Source organism: Anolis carolinensis, chromosome 4, assembly GCF_035594765.1.
Source record: "Anolis carolinensis isolate JA03-04 chromosome 4, rAnoCar3.1.pri, whole genome shotgun sequence".
In the NCBI taxonomy this organism is placed as follows: Eukaryota; Metazoa; Chordata; class Lepidosauria; order Squamata; family Dactyloidae; genus Anolis; species Anolis carolinensis.
In genome coordinates, this window is record NC_085844.1 from 71415753 (window position 1) to 71433035 (window position 17283).

The 17283-nt window shown below is 36.6% G+C and overlaps 1 protein-coding gene across 7 annotated transcripts in view; it reads left to right on the top strand.

The window, feature by feature from the left end:
- Positions 1-17283, top strand: part of znf236 (zinc finger protein 236) — a 58186-nt gene that overhangs the window by 5593 nt on the left and 35310 nt on the right. For 6 of the 7 annotated variants that reach the window (XM_062980608.1, XM_062980609.1, XM_062980603.1 and 3 more), the window contains exons 2-13: positions 914-1049; positions 1789-1953; positions 2727-2905; positions 6740-6864; positions 7768-7940; positions 9146-9283; positions 10153-10224; positions 10532-10696; positions 11663-11894; positions 12853-13125; positions 14740-14943; positions 16697-16841. In XM_062980608.1, the coding sequence (XP_062836678.1) occupies positions 1023-1049; positions 1789-1953; positions 2727-2905; positions 6740-6864; positions 7768-7940; positions 9146-9283; positions 10153-10224; positions 10532-10696; positions 11663-11894; positions 12853-13125; positions 14740-14943; positions 16697-16841 (1898 nt within the window). In that variant the 5' untranslated portion in view covers positions 914-1022. The remainder of the gene's footprint in view (positions 1-913; positions 1050-1788; positions 1954-2726; positions 2906-6739; positions 6865-7767; positions 7941-9145; positions 9284-10152; positions 10225-10531; positions 10697-11662; positions 11895-12852; positions 13126-14739; positions 14944-16696; positions 16842-17283) is intronic. The other variant, XM_062980606.1, reaches the window with a different exon arrangement.

The window sequence follows — 17283 nt, forward strand, 5'->3', positions numbered from 1 at the left end:
CCTGGTTTAGGAAGTAAGTTTTTGAGATTACATTTGGTCATTATCCACCATAAATGTGAATCTCAAAAAAGAGCAGGATGCCAGCCATATGTATTTAGATGGCATGAGAAGCAGCAATTTGCAGCTGTTCCTTTAATATAGAGCAGCCTTTTGTAACCTTTTTTCACTGGAGGAATCATTCTCAAATTTCTCAACTCTCAGGGACCTCTGTATAAAAATTAGTATATCTCTAGTTTTAAAAAAAATCATAATCTTTCATGCAACCTTAAGCAACCTCTCATGGAAACCTAAGTTCAGGAAAGTATGGTTGAGAGCACTTGATAAAGGATATATTTATAATTTTGTTTAGATAAAATCATGTTTTTTATATTTTAAATTTAATCAATATGCCAAATTATTGAGGTTGCATCTACACTCTAGAATGAATTCAGCTTGACACCATTTAAGCTGCCATAGCTCAATCCTCTGGAATCGTGGAAGTTGTAATTTTACAATTTAATTTCTCTGCCAATGAGTTCTGTAGTCTCGGCAAACTACAAATCCCAGGATTCCATTACATCGACACAGTGCTGTCAAACTGCATTAATTTCTACAATGTGGATACACCCTGAGTTGTTTTTGAGAGAACATACTTCTCCAGATGAGCTGCCAAATACAGTGTTCTATATGAATGTAAAAGTGACAAATTAAGCACTCTTAACTTTAGAAATAGGTATTGTATATACCGGTATTAAACAATATAGTTCAATTTTCTATCATGTTAAAACTTTTGGGAGATCTACATCTCTTGAAATCATGCATGTGTAATAGACACATAACAATATGCATATGTATCATCTTGATATTTTGAAATCAACATGTATCATTTGGGACAGATATATTTCAATTAAAAACTTTCATGCTTATTTTGTAGATGGTGCTCTAACACTGAATAGAGAGAACAATAACTCTATCCACCAAGTACTCATAAGTGTAGAATTTGTTTTCTGTTGTCTTTAAAAGGCACACACTTTCAGCGCCACATGAGGGATCATGAGCAAAATGACAAGGTATGTATCTCAATAACTTTGTGACAAAATGATTATAGTCAAAGATTTGCCCAAATCTCTAGTTCATTTCCATGTGTATCAAATTTCAGAATTTGGTAAATTAAATTTTGAGGAGGTTGTAATACACATATTTATCTTTTTTCTCTGGCCTTATGTCTCTATAAAGATAGTGAATAACTCATATTTTGTGTATCTGTATCAATGATTCCATTGGTTACACCATGATTGCGGGGACATGAGAGGATGGTAACACATCCAGGCGTCCCCTGGATAATGTCTCTGTAGACATCCAATTATCTCACACCAGAAATGACTTGCAGTATATTCTCAAGTCGCTTTTGACCTGATTAAAAAAAACTTGCATGATTCACTGCATATATACATGTATTGATGAGATTATGGAACATTACCATGGAAGCTTAAACATTGTTCAGAAAATGTTGTTGACTTAGGAAATATATTCATTGTTCATAGAACAGTATTGTAATCCTACAAATGTTGTATCTTTTTTTTGTAAAATCTGTATTGTAATTAAAAATCTGGAATTATTGGAAGGGAGTAATATTTTCCAAGGAAATGTTCCAGGTTTGCCATTCTGTCTTAAAGCCAAAATGTGTCAATCACAGTTCCAATTCCAGAAATACCCAAGGACAGTGCATTGTCAGAAAGGCTTCATATGACAGAGCAAATCATTCCCTTCTCACTGGAAGTATTAAACCAGTCATCTGTTTTGTTTTAGCCTCATCGATGTGACCAGTGTCCGATGTCATTTAATGTTGAGTTCAACCTCACACTGCATAAATGTACCCACAATGGAGAAGAGCCTACTTGTCCTGTATGCAACAAAAAATTTTCCAGGGTGGCAAGTCTTAAAGCCCATATTATGCTTCATGAAAAGGAAGAGGTAATTGTATTTAATTTTGAATAACCTATAGGACCCATAGGTTTGAGGAGATTGTTTTTCCAGTGTTTTCAGATTTTTTCTTCAGTTCTGTGAAAAGATTGCTTGCATGAAAATGAAAGTTTGATAGTTGGTGTGGGGTGGAGGCTGCTGTTCCTGGTGAAGACACATGTCACTTATTCTCTCTCTCTCTCTCTCTCTCTCTCTCTCTCTCTCTCTCTCTCTCTCTCTCTCCCCCCCCCCCCCCCCCACTGTAAAGCGTGGTAGAATAAATATTTTACTCGTTGACAAGCTAGAATACATGTTATGCATATTTGAAATTTGCATTGGAATAGGAAGTGACCAAACTGTTTTCTCTGGCCTCAAAAGCAGGTGATTCAGAGAAGCATCATCTAACTTTTTAAAACAGGACAAGGCTAATGGGCCCCGTGCATCATGTGGACACTATGGAGTTCATTCGCACCCGAAGCATCTTATTTGGCCTATCTAAATGAACCCTAATTAAGCCAATAATTGTCATTTTGTAGAAAACAAAGCCAGTCATGGCTTAGTGTCATGAAGTAGCCCCAGATTATGAAATGCTAAGTTTACTATGTACAATACAGAGAGCTATTTGGATTCAGAAGGGTTTAAGATATGCCCTTAAGAATGGCTTTGGTATTCTTTTTTTCTATATTTAAAAATGTGTGTATCCATGCCTTTATACATAAAACATTAACTATATTTCTTTATGCAGTGGCAGGAAAGAGTCAAACAACTTTCTGCTCTCTTCACAGAATCTTATCTGTTCAGAATGTGGAGATGAATTTACTTTGCATAGCCAGTTGGTGCTGCATATGGAAGAACATCGTCAGGAGTTGTCCGGAAGCAAAACCCATACCTGTAAAACCTGTAAGAAAGAGGTTGAAACTTCTTCCCAGCTAAGGGAACATATGAAAACGCATTATAAAATAAGGTGAGAATTCCTGTAGATTTAAATATTCACACAAGTGGGTTGAGGGCTCTGAAAAATGCTTGCAATTTTCAGAAACATTTTGGGATAATATTGAACAGGTAATGGCTCGAGAGCAGTACCTGTGAAAAAAAATCTTGGAGTCTTTGTGGACAGCAAGTTAAACATGAGCCAACAATGTCATGTTGTGGTCATGGTACTCCTCTATTCTGCCTTGGTCAGACCACACCTGGAATACTGTGTCCAATTCTGGGCACCGCAGTTGAAGGGAGATGTTGACAAGCTGGAAGGTGTCCTTAGGAGGACAATTAAAATGATCAAGTGTCCCGAGAAAAAGCCCTATGAGGAGTGGCTTAAAGAGCTGGGCATGTTTAGCCTGCAGAATAGGAGGCTGAGAGGAGACATAATGACCATGTATAAATATGTGAGGGGAAGTCATAGGCAGGAGGGAGCAAGGTTGTTTTCTGCTGCCCTGGAGGCTAGGATGCAGAATAATGGCCTCTAATTACAGGAAGGGAGATTCCACCTGAACATTAGGAAGAACTTCCTAACTGTGAGAACTGTTCAGCAGTGGAACTCTCTGCCCCAGAGTGTGGTGGAGGTTCCTTCTTTGGAGGCTTTTAAGCAGAGACTGGATGGCCATCTGTCAGGGGTGCTTTGAATGCGGTTTTCCTGCTTCTTGGCAGGGGTTGGACTGGATGGCCCACAAGGTCTCTTCCAACTCTATGATTCTAGGTATGAGCAAAATCAGATTTCACACTTAAATTGGATAGTGTTATTATGTGACATAGTCTTCTGCCTTGGCAGAGTTCTTGCCAATCATAATAATTAACAGTGAACTCAACAAAGTTTTCAACACAATTTACTTCTGATATGTTATGTACAGCACACCAATTTATGTGACTGAGATTCAGCATAAGTCTCTTCTTTACAAGTAATACCCTTGAAACAGACAATATCGGTATTGAATCCATATACTCAATACCTTGTTTCATGTACTCTATCTTTAACATATTTTTTCTTCCTCTGTGTGTAAGAAAATTGGCTCAGTGTCCGTTTATACTTCCATGAAGTTTTTCTGTGTCAGCATTTCTGTCTCGAGCTGAATCACATCACATGCATTTCAGCAGAAGCTGCATCTTTATTAAAGACATTGTACTGATTCATCATATGAATTTTAATTTTCTTATCTGCTGATCTCTTAATTTGCTTTGCATGTGTTTTGTTTTTTTGATAAAGCACATCTGTAGAAAGTGTCGTTGCAATCCTCCAGTGTGAGAGAAGGGAGAATATTTCTTTTAAGTTGATGTCTACCATCTGGAATTTACAAAGGCATTTGATTAAATTTGTGTACGGTATTTGAAAGTCTGCTTCTTGATTAGTTAGGGATCCTTTCTAATTAATGAGAATTTTGGTTTTTTATTACTCTTACTTCAATCCACATAACTCTGTAGGGGAAGATAAATATGGGAGGGGAAGTCATAGGCAGGAGGGAGCAAGGTTGTTTTCTGCTGCCCTGGAGGCTAGGATGCAGAATAATGGCCTCTAATTACAGGAAGGGAGATTCCACCTGAACATTAGGAAGAACTTCCTAACTGTGAGAACTGTTCAGCAGTGGAACTCTCTGCCCCAGAGTGTGGTGGAGGTTCCTTCTTTGGAGGCTTTTAAGCAGAGACTGGATGGCCATCTGTCAGGGGTGCTTTGAATGCGGTTTTCCTGCTTCTTGGCAGGGGTTGGACTGGATGGCCCACAAGGTCTCTTCCAACTCTATGATTCTAGGTATGAGCAAAATCAGATTTCACACTTAAATTGGATAGTGTTATTATGTGACATAGTCTTCTGCCTTGGCAGAGTTCTTGCCAATCATAATAATTAACAGTGAACTCAACAAAGTTTTCAACACAATTTACTTCTGATATGTTATGTACAGCACACCAATTTATGTGACTGAGATTCAGCATAAGTCTCTTCTTTACAAGTAATACCCTTGAAACAGACAATATCGGTATTGAATCCATATACTCAATACCTTGTTTCATGTACTCTATCTTTAACATATTTTTTCTTCCTCTGTGTGTAAGAAAATTGGCTCAGTGTCCGTTTATACTTCCATGAAGTTTTTCTGTGTCAGCATTTCTGTCTCGAGCTGAATCACATCACATGCATTTCAGCAGAAGCTGCATCTTTATTAAAGACATTGTACTGATTCATCATATGAATTTTAATTTTCTTATCTGCTGATCTCTTAATTTGCTTTGCATGTGTTTTGTTTTTTTGATAAAGCACATCTGTAGAAAGTGTCGTTGCAATCCTCCAGTGTGAGAGAAGGGAGAATATTTCTTTTAAGTTGATGTCTACCATCTGGAATTTACAAAGGCATTTGATTAAATTTGTGTACGGTATTTGAAAGTCTGCTTCTTGATTAGTTAGGGATCCTTTCTAATTAATGAGAATTTTGGTTTTTTATTACTCTTACTTCAATCCACATAACTCTGTAGGGGAAGATAAATATGGGAGGGGAAGTCATAGGCAGGAGGGAGCAAGGTTGTTTTCTGCTGCCCTGGAGGCTAGGATGCAGAACAATGGCCTCTAATTACAGGAAGGGAGATTCCACCTGAACATTAGGAAGAACTTCCTAACTGTGAGAACTGTTCAGCAGTGGAACTCTCTGCCCCAGAGTGTGGTGGAGGTTCCTTCTTTGGAGGCTTTTAAGCAGAGGCTGGATGGCCATCTGTCGGGGGTGCTCTGAATGCGATTTCCTGCTTCTTGACAGGGGGTTGGACTGGATGGCCCATGAGGTCTCTTCCAACTCTACTATTCTACGATTCTATGAATGAATAAATAAAGGAATAAAGGAAGAAAGCTGTTATTCTGTAAACACCTCAGAAGACCATGGACTGCTGTGTTTTTTGACATCAATAGCAGGTCTCCTAATGGCTTGCTATTGGTGTCAGTATTATTGGTGACATGAACTCGTCGTGTTTATTAAGCTCGAGTCCATAGACTTGGGTATATGTCATATATGGAATGCAGTATGTGTTTTCTGATGAACATTCTAATCTTAATTACATCATCTAATATTTTATTCTAATAAACAAGATGAATTCATGTGAAATAAAGAGTTTGTAAAAATTAGGAGGCCTGCTATTGATGCCAAAAGTGTTCACCTTTTTAAAAAACTAAACTACATTGCTAAAATTGGGGTGCACATTAGGTTTGATGGTACATTAGAATCGTGCACATAAATACACCTGCATGAAAAAGAACCCAGAACCCTGGAGGTTGCACAGGGAGCCTCAGGGCTCTGTGGTGCCCAGAGAAGGAGAAGCACCTGCCTGGTGATCAAGTCTTTGCTGCTGTGTTTAGTCATGAATTCTACCTTACAGGTAGCCCTCGGGGTCTCTCCCCCCCCCCCCAGGCTCAGTCCCAATGCAGTTCCCAACTGGCTTCATTCATGAGGCCTCCAAAATCTTCCCCTCAGTTTTGTAGGCCTTGTGAATGAGGCCAGTTGGGAATTATGCGAGGCTGGCGAGTTTGCCAATTGCCTCAATCATGCTTCCCAAATGGCCTCATTTATGCTGCCTGCGTTCCTGATCTGCTATGTCTGCGCTGTTGGGCGCGTAACGTTTGAGGACAAATCCATTTTTTGTAATGTGCACCTTCAAAATTGAAGTGTGCATTACATTTAATGGCTCATTATACTCGAATAAATATGGTTATTTCAATCTGTAGTTCTTGATAAATCCAAAACCTATTTAAGGTGAGATACCTTATATGAGGTGATGACTGAAGACTGAAATTTGTAGTAACATTTCCCTGTTTCATATATATCCACAGGGTATCGAATTCAAGGTCATACAACAGAAATATTGACAGAAGTGGGTTTACATATTCTTGTCCACATTGTGGAAAGACTTTCCAGAAACCTAGTCAATTAACGCGACACGTACGAATACACACAGGTAAAATGAATAAACCAAAAGACAGTTTGCTGATGCTACACCAGTCTGGGAGTTTTACACTGGGTTTTCAGGTTACACTGATCTATTACAATGTCATACAAGGAGCTGATACTTCCATTTTGAATATCCAGATATATTGTTCATGTTGGTTGTGATGCATATTGGCATAGATGTCATACAGTAATATCTAGGACAGAGCTTTCCAAATTGTGTGTTGCGACATGCTAGATGTTGACTGCAGTGTCTAGGTGAGTCATGCGAAGAAACAAAAAGTTTATGTAATATAAGCAATAAATCATATTTAAAAAAATAATAAATGAAGCTTTTCATTAGATATGTTGTATCCTCATACATTTCGTTATTACAATTTATTGTCTGTATCCTTTCTAAGGGGTTAATTTAACTTTGTTTGCCAGTAAAATTGAATTACCATGTTGCTAAATGATGCATGTCTAAAAAGTGTGTCAGTGACATTAAACGTTTGGAAAGTTTTGATCTAGAAAGTGGAAGCATTTTCTCTGTTTGTGTGTTCCAGTGTGTGTGTATGAGCTCAATTGTAATCTCCAAACAGTATTCTATACAGTCTCTTGTTGATACTAAAAATGTGTTGCATTTAGTCTATTTTGTTCATTTAGAAAATAAGTTGCTTAAATGTGACAGCTCTATATAAATTGCTGAATTTTAATGAATCACAAAACACATTTAAACATAAAACATAGCTTCATAGAATAAAATATATCAGTGAAATGCAAAACCTGAATACATGAAGGTAACTTTTCTCAATTTTGCACCCTTTAGCCCCAATTAAATACGTTTTGTAGAGAGAAAAAAGGGGGAATGTTCATTATTTCTGTGTTGGTTGTTACTATAAACAACTTTTCTCTTTGTATTTAACACTTTTAGGTGAAAGGCCATTTAAATGTAGTGAATGTGGAAAAGCATTTAATCAGAAGGGAGCTTTACAAACCCATATGATTAAACACACTGGTGAAAAACCCCATGCCTGTGCCTTTTGCCCTGCAGCCTTTTCACAGAAAGGCAACCTTCAATCACATGTTCAGAGAGTACATTCAGAAGTAAGTAAAGTCTTCATTTCTGGGACAACATATTTTCTGTTAATAAGTGTTTCCACATCTTGTGAATAATTCATATTATGGTATAATGCCAGATGGAATAAAGACTGTTTTCTTGAGGAAATCAATAAATCTTATACAGCAATTTCATAGTTGGAATAAAGGGACTTTTTGTCTGAATTAAGTTTTGGTTAGTTTGTCTTTATCCATTCTATTACTGACTACAGTGGGCAATTTAAAACCAAAACAGCTTCCTTGGATTGAGGTAGTAGAGAGAAATAAGACTTGAGTGTGAGCAGTGCACTGATAATTTCTCATTTCCTCTACAACTGTGGTAGTATGCAATGAGGACGGACCACTGTGGGAAGTCTGAATTTCAAACTATAATCAAGGGTTTGATGAATGGCCTTTGTGGTCCCTTACAACTCTAAGATTTTATAATTCTGTAAGTAGCTTGAAAAATAAGATGAATTATTTCTGATTTGGAAGATGTGGCTCGCCATATTTTCTGAGCTAGTTTGGCATGAGCTGGGGATAAAGCACTCACTACTACTTAAATATAGAAAATTTCATCAAGTCCTAGAATTATAGAGCTGGAATAGACAAAGACCCCTTCTATACTGCTATATGATCCAGGTTATCAAAGCAGGTAATCCACCTTATCTGCTTTGAACTGGATTATATGAGTCTACACTGCCATATAATCCAGTTCAAAGCAGATAATCCAGATTTTACATGGTAGTGTAAAAAGGGGCCCAAAAGGACTGTCCAGTCCAATATATAGTCAAAGAAGTCCCAACAGAAGGTTATGCTGCCCCTATTTAGAAACCTCCAGAGGAGACTCCAGTGCACTCCAAGTCAAAAACATTCTGGTCATATTTGGATTTGTGATGTACCTCTTTTTATATATTATACTATTATGGTCCCCTAGGGGCACCAGCTCAGTATCTCAACATTTTAATATATGTTTTGTTCTTAATAACAACATTTAATTTATTTAGATCCAGTTGTTGAACAAAAAATCCCCTTTGGATTGCGTGAGAGGCTTGTGCATATGGCTGGGAATTTTCAGACCTTTTTGCCTTTGCAATTTTGACTCTTTGGCTAAAAAATAAAATTATGTAATTAAGTTGGTTTTGGATACAATGTTATCGTTTTAGAGTACAAAATATCAAAACTGAACATCTGTTTTTCTCTTGTTCTTAAAGGTGAAGAATGGCCCAACATATAACTGTACAGAGTGCAGTTGCATCTTCAAAAGTTTAGGCAGCTTAAATACTCATATCAGCAAGATGCATATGAGTAGTACACAGAACATAACAAGCTCTGCTACAGAAACATCAACGGTAACATTTGCACTCTTATTTTTTTGCTGGGAGGAAATTGGAATATTGTTGTTTCCTTGTATATTGTTTCTCCCCTTACTTTCCCTGTGAGAGAGATTGAGAATGAGATTGGGATTGATATTGGGACCTATAATCTCTATTTTATCTTGTGGTGTACTGTAGTCCTTTCTGAGTTATGCCGATACTAGGGTGAACCTATCACAGGTTTTCTCTGTAAGATTTATTTAGCTGGGATTTATTTTTGCCTTCCTCCGAGACTGTGATTTTCCCAAAGAGGGTTTACATGGCCAAGAAGGGATTCTAACATTAGTCTCCAGAGTCACAGTCCAAGGCTCAAATCAGCATGCCATGGTGGCTCAATCTATTTTAACTTGGTAGAGTAAAAACTCACTGTGCAATTATTTCCTTTAGTCCTATTGATATTATTGGCTTGATGAGAACATTCTTTTCAGTGCCTCTTTTCCTTTTATTTTGGACATACCTTGCAAAATACATCTTTCTCATCAGATCCTATATTTTTAAAAGATGCTCTGGCACAACCGGTGGCTGGTCTGGAGTGAGTAGGGGATGGATGATCAGAAAAACGTCAGAAGCACATGTCTAAGTGTACACATACAGTCATGGGCATTTTCTTTCTGATTTACTTCTGTCTATCTCTCCCTTTGTGAGCCCGCAAATTTTACCGATTGTAAAATTTTCTTCTAGTGGAGGATAAAAATGCTATTTTGTTATACAATTCTAATAGTCTGTCCTTTTGAAAGAGATAATCTAAAATTATAAGTCTTCTAATATTGATGCTGGTTTATCCTAATATGAGCCTTCTGTAATTATCTCTGCAATATCTTATACTTCTGTGTTTTTCTCCATAGGATAGTGTGGCTCAGCCTCTGACATTATCAACAGTTAATTTGCTGCAGCCTGTTGATAATAAATGGAAGAATGTGAGTATTTTAATTCTTAATTTGCTGCAGTCTGTTATGGACATGGTATGAATACATACAACTTTCCACGTCTTTGTATTGTGATAAGGAGATTTTATTATTTCAGAGATATTTTAGAAAACTTTATGCTGGTTTTGCTAGTTTGAGATCCTATTGGGATACTGTAAATAAATACTGTAAATAAAGGAGTTATTGCTAAAAAAACCCCCCAATTTAATGTAAAAGAAATCAACAATTACATTTCAAATATTTCACTCCTTTACAAGTGATACCTGTACATTCATGGCAATGTTTCTTTTATCTATAGACAGAAAATCCAGTAACCTCAGTTGCAGGACATCAAAGTCAGCAGTCCGTCACTGATGTTATTCAACAGCTTCTTGAATTGTCAGAGCCAGTGGAAAATAATCAGTCCCAGCCTCCTAGTCAGCAACTCAGTATGGCTATGGGCATCAACAGAGATATTTTACAGGTAAAATAACCAATTTTAGACACATTACCTTTGATCATAAAGTGCTCTAAGATTTCAGTGAGGAAAGTCAAACAATACTCTAGGCTTCTCAACATTAATAGATGGGCCAGTTAATTTCTCTGACATATTTCCCAAATTGCTGCTAATTTCAGAGTTTCTTGACTATTTAAGAGCTTAATGTAGCAGCGTGTGGAATACCTGTACTCTTCAGAAGGGAAAAATACTAAATACAAGTTGAGAGCAGATTGCCTTTGACTGCTTTCTGCCTTAACCAAGTTTGTGATTGCCTTTCGGGGTGCTGTTCTTGAGAGACTTACTTGCCAATGTGTGTAAAGGCCCTCTAGGTTTGAACATCCTTGTCAAAAGGGTAATAGCAAGCCTTTATTGTGCTGTACTTCCTGTGTTATTATTTTAAAGTTTAATATGAAGAACTAAGAAAATAGAAATGCATAATAAGTACACAGCCAGCCCTCCACATTAGCTGAGGTTTGGTGGCACAGGATTCCCATGAAAGTGAATGGCAATGAACAAAGAAATCACTTTTTTTACCTGAGAAAACACTTATGTAGGCATTTCTTGATATTCCAGCATATCTCTGTGATCAACTTCCACTTGAAAAATATTCAAATTAATTTTAAATTGCCTTGATTTATAACTGGGCAATATCTTTGTGAGATCCAAATCAAATGCCATAAGAGCATGCAAAGCTTTAATATCCCCCCCCAAAAAAAGTTTATATTTGTGGCATTTTTCTTGGCCCTGATAAAGTCACTGCCCAAATGAGTTTTGTTTTTGTTGTCATTGTTGTTTTCATTCTTATTTAACTAGACTCTTGAAGATTAAATTGATCCAAATAATATTTTCTTGAAAAGTTGGGGTTTTTATACTCTTACCTAATTTTAAACAAGGCTAATTAGAAGCATTCATGAATCTTGCTCTTAGTTTAATTCATTATGTTTGTCTTAGCAAGCCTTGGAAAATAGCGGACTCTCTTCAATCCCCGTTTCAGCAAATGCTGACAGCCGTGAAAGTAAGACTTCTCCAACTCAGGATGAAAATGCAGTTGCTCAGAATCTGTCCAACCATCAGATTGTCTCTGGTAACAAAGAACATGTTAAGGAGCAAGAAAATCCAGATAAAATGGAAAAAAGAGAGAAAAGAATTCTGAAGAAAAAGTCTCAATTTTTACCTGGTAATAGTAAAATTATTCACACTATACAGCAATTGTATACTTACTGTTTTAATTGCTCCTTTTGCTGCTTGTTGCCATTTAGTAATGCAGAAATTGGATGTTCTCTCTATTCACTATGAATCAAGTTACTGGTATTTTGAGAAAAAAGACTGGAATTAGCTTAGGATAACATGTGAAATTTGAAAATATCCAGCTAGCTCCGTGGAATGTAATCAGTCCCGGTAACTATTGAGAAAATAATCCATTTTTTTAAATGATGGATTTAGGAATTGTCGGGGCTTCAGGGAACTTTGAGGGTTTTAAAATAGATTCCCACTGGATTCACTTTCTCCATTCTGATATATGTTAGATGTTCTAAAAGAATGTAATAGAATCATTTGTGAAACTTTCCTTTCTAGAGAAATTCCGTGATTTATAGGAACTAGAGACAAAGCAGCTGTATTCTTGCTCAGTGTAAGAAATGTGTTCTTGCTCAATACCTGTTTGGACAGTGATTAATTGAGTAATCTAGTGTTGTGACTACAACTGACTTTCTTTACACAGGACTGTTCCTGGGGTTATTTGGGGTGCTAATTCAGAAAATTGCACTGGATAGACTGCATCAGCTCTAGTTTCTTAGATAAGGTTATAATTATTTCCTATGGGCAAGCAGATGGTGATTGGTAAATACCATATGTACTGTATCTCAAAAACTAGAGCTGATAAGGAAAAACAGTTGCCATTTTTGGAATCAGCCGGTCAAATATACCCAGAACCAAGTCTAACATTTGAGGCATCAAAATGTGTGTTAGCCAATGTTATGTTTAAATCCATGGTAGGGGGTAACTGAGGTGAAATTGCTAAGTTTTTTTGCTGTTTCTTGTTTCAAATTTTGATTTTTTTTTCATGCTTGAGACTGTTGTACTGATAGAATTTTATGCTTACAGAATATTATTACAGTATATTTTCCAAAATTATATTTCAGGTTCCATACGTGAAGAGAATGGAATACGGTGGCACATTTGTCCATACTGCAATAAAGAATTTAAAAAACCCAGTGATTTGGTCCGACACATTCGTATTCATACACATGAAAAGCCATTTAAATGTCCACAGTGTTTCCGGGCTTTTGCTGTGAAGAGCACTCTCACCGCACACATAAAAACACACACCGGCATTAAGGCTTTCAAGTGTCAGTACTGTATGAAGTGCTTTTCTACCTCAGGAAGTTTAAAAGTGCATATTCGGTTACATACAGGTAGGATTTCACAATTATACTTTCAATATTGCATGCTGATTTAGGAACAAGAAAATGTAAATTAGATTATTGAAATGTGTAATATCTTACTCAGGTTGCAATGTTCAACATACTTCCTGGGGCAGGTAGTGAGCCAAACCAAAGATAGAAGTCAACAAGAAAGGGAAAGAAGGAAAAAACAATTGAAAACATGAATATCAGTAATGTTAGAGGCAAGGTGAAGCAGCATAAAACTGAAAAACTGGAGCTATGTTGAATGGATATTTGAGGTTTCATAAATTTAAACTATGGGCTGTGTGCAGAGGAAAGAGAAAGGGTTTCTCCACCACACATTGGTTTTACCCCCTTTTTTGCTAATGGTTATATACTAAATTACATTTTAAAGAGTTGAGAACACGACTCGTGTTCCCTAGACTTTTGTGCTGCCACTCTTTTCTCCTCTTATTTAGTTGTGAGGATAATTTTGGAAGGCTTTGCTTCTACTGTTGATGCAAATATCAAAATGATTTTAATTTTAGCAAGGGTTTGTTTCAGAGAAGCTAGCTTCTGTATCAATGGTGTACAGTTGACTATTGAATCTAACTATGATTACGATTAATCACAGTTTGAGCTCAATGGCATGGCAAGTTATGATTAATCAAACCTAGAAGTAGATATCTGTGAACTCTTCCATTAAGGAAATTTAGAAAGGTTTGCGCCATGGTGTCAAGCAATGGCTTATTCATATTTTGCTAAATCTCATTAAGTATGATACCCAAATGTAGCCATTGTGCAATTAGGCAGTAGTTAAAAATACAAATGAATATTTTTTTAATATTATAAATGTTCAGACATCACCAGTTCTTAATCTTCAGAGTGGAAATATCTATATATTGATACATTTACATTTTCCTAGAAAGCTTAAATTGTATACAGAACCAGATATTATATGAATTATATGAAACCATGCACAGCTAGATCTGGATATGATAATACATTATCATTATCACCAGTTATCATTGTACATAGCACTTTAAAAATAAAAGAACAACAAAACAGTTAATTGTCCTCGGGTTTGCAATCTAATTATTCCATGGCGTAAAATTAACTGGGATTTGCAGTATGAGAAGAGATTAAGGCCAGTAGGTGCTGCTGCTTCTTTTCTCCTTCCAAGACCAGGACAGTGGCAGTTGGGGTGGAGGGAGGGCCTTTCATTTGCTTCTGGATGGGCATGACATAGCTGTGCTAGCTTCTTCTCTCCCTCTGAAGCCAGGCAATGGCAGTGGAGATGAAGGGGCAGTTCTTTTATTTGCTTCTGGGACTAGGCATGATGGAGCTGTGCTTGGTTCTTTTCCACTGAGACAAGGGCAGTGGCAGTTAGGATGGGTGGAGGACCTTTCATCTGCACCTGAGAATAGGAATGATGAAATACATTGAGGGATAAAAGATAAGAAAAAGGAAATATGTGAATCCGTGTGTGTATGTGATTTTAAATTTGTTTAGAATTTGCTTAGATCTGGAAATTTTCTCAAGTTATGTGTGGAGACCTTCATAGGACAGAATTTCTAAATGATTCCTTTTTGTGTATTTTTTGAATTACGGAGAACTAAATAATAAACATTTTCATATTTTTAGGAATTAGGCCTTTTGCTTGCCCACACTGTGATAAAAAGTTCCGAACTTCAGGTCACAGAAAGACGCACATTGCCTCTCACTTTAAACACACGGAATTAAGAAAAATGAGACATCAGCGTAAACCTGCAAAAATCCGAATAGGGAAGACCAGTGTTCCGGTACCTGATATTCCTTTACAAGAACCTATCCTCATTACTGATTTAGGTAAATCAATACAATGTCGAAAGAAATGGTTGAAAAAAATAATTTTAAATTATATTTTGTGGTATCTTATTAGATGTGTTTGATTAGGTGAGCTTGTTTTTTCATAGTACAATCATTTGACCCATTCTTCCAGTAGCAAGGTACTTTGGATAGATGTAGATGCTAATGCAAAGTCATGACCAATGAATGTCAGTATTAGCACAAACTCAGTATGTGGTCTTGTACACATAATAAAGTTCATGTTAAGTCTGCCAGAATGCAGTGGGCATGCATTTAATTTTGTGATCAGATATGTATTTCTAGGTATACAGGCAATCCTCAAGTTATGAACAAAATAGGTTTTGTAGGTTTGCTCTTAAGCTGAATGTTTCTGTAAGTCGGAAAAGGTACATTTTTAAGTGTAACTCCAGCCAAATATATAGGTAGAGATGTAGATAGCTTTGGATACTGGATAGCATAGGGAAGGGTGTACCCCCCTGTGGTGTTTGTTTTGCTGCTTGTACCCCTGTTTAGAAGATTTCACTTCACTTCTGGTCCTTGAGATAATTGGATTTTGAATAATGTGGCTTGTTATGGAAACAAGGATTGATGATAAAAATTCAACTGGGATACTTTTTTGCTATGATAACTCTTTCAGTGAATTTCCCTTCCTAGAGGTAGATCTCTCACTTCCTGTTGTCTCATCCTCATTTGTAGCTATAATTAATTTGTAAGTTGGATGTTTGTAACTTGGGGAGTGTCTCTATACTGTAAAAAAGATGGTCAATGCTAGGATGTTAGAATTTCATGTAAGTTGATGTATGTGAGGGGGAAAAGATGACACAAGATGATGCTTAGAACATGAACTGTTAACCTTTCAAGAAATTATGATTAACACTTACTGTGCCTAACAGTTATCTGATGTTTTAAGTAAGCACAGTGTTAACCATGATTTCTCTCATCTTTAATATATTAAAATAATAGTTTTTATGGGCACAATGTAACTCATCCACTGTTCCCAAAGTGTTTTTCTGAGATGGACAAAGAAGTAATTTCTGAGTCTAAGAATGAAGTGGTTAAAATGTCACCATTCAGGCACATACTGTGGAGTTAGTGGTCTATCCAAATTTGATTGGCAGTATGGTGAATATAGTGCTAATACAGTAAAATTTCCTTTCCTTCAATTGAGTTAATCTAGATTCTGAAACTTCATTATATGGCAGTGTAGATGGAGCCAAAGATCTCCCAGCCTCCTTGAGCTACTTAATTGTTCATGCTTAGAGTTGGAGCAGCTAAAAAGCTACAAAAGCTTTGCACCATGTTTGATCAGTTGATCATATTGCATAGACCCTTTTCCTCCCCGTTTGTATTCTCTCTCAACAAATCAGAGTTATAATCTGGGGTTTATTTCTCTTGTTCGTTTGGAGGGAGTAAACCAGAAAAGTGAAGCTATCCACTTCAAGACCACATATTTCACCAACTAGAGAGTGAAATTCTTGTTTTCTTTAGCTGCTTCTGCCTCAACCAGAAGCAATCAGATGCTCATTCAAGACAAGTTGGGATTTTCATGTCATGCAATGATACCAGAGTTTGTGTGTATATGTGTGTGTATGTTGAGAATTTTCTGTGCATTAAATAATGGCATGTTTAAGAGAAATTCTTCCTGATGTTTGGAGCAAGAATGTGCTACGCATTGTTACGTTTTTAAGAACTGTTTTAGAACTTTCTGAATTGGTACCTATTGTTCCATCCTTTTCTTTCTTTCTCTCATTAGGTCTTATCCAGCCAATCTCAAGGAATAGCCAGTTCTTCCAAAATTATTTCAGTAACAATTTTGTGAATGAAGCAGACAGGCCATACAAATGCTATTACTGTCATAGAGCTTATAAAAAATCGTGCCATCTTAAGCAACATATCCGGTAAATTCTAGCAAAAAAAGAATTTTTAAAACAATGAATAATTCCTTCTTTGTCTAGTCATATCTTGCTTTAAGTTATCTTGCCGTACTTATTCATTATTTCATTTGCTTTCAAAGTCATACAACTTTCAGTGGAAATGGTTCTTCAAGAAATTCTGTTGTAAGTTTACAACAATGTTCCCTCTGATTCTGAATCATGTTGAAGATTATGCTGAAGTACTGTGTAGCTTATGGCTGTCCAGCAATATAATAAATACAGAGTTGTGGCTCAGGATGATTTAGATTTTAGTCAAAACTTCAGGCTTCATTAAAGCTCTGTTTACTGATACTGGGCCACCACATGCCTTCCCAGGATAAGATATATCCAATTTTTAGAAGCCTCGTGTGTCTCTGATTTATATTTAGAATAATTGTAACACAAATGCCTCTTCCCCAAATTACCA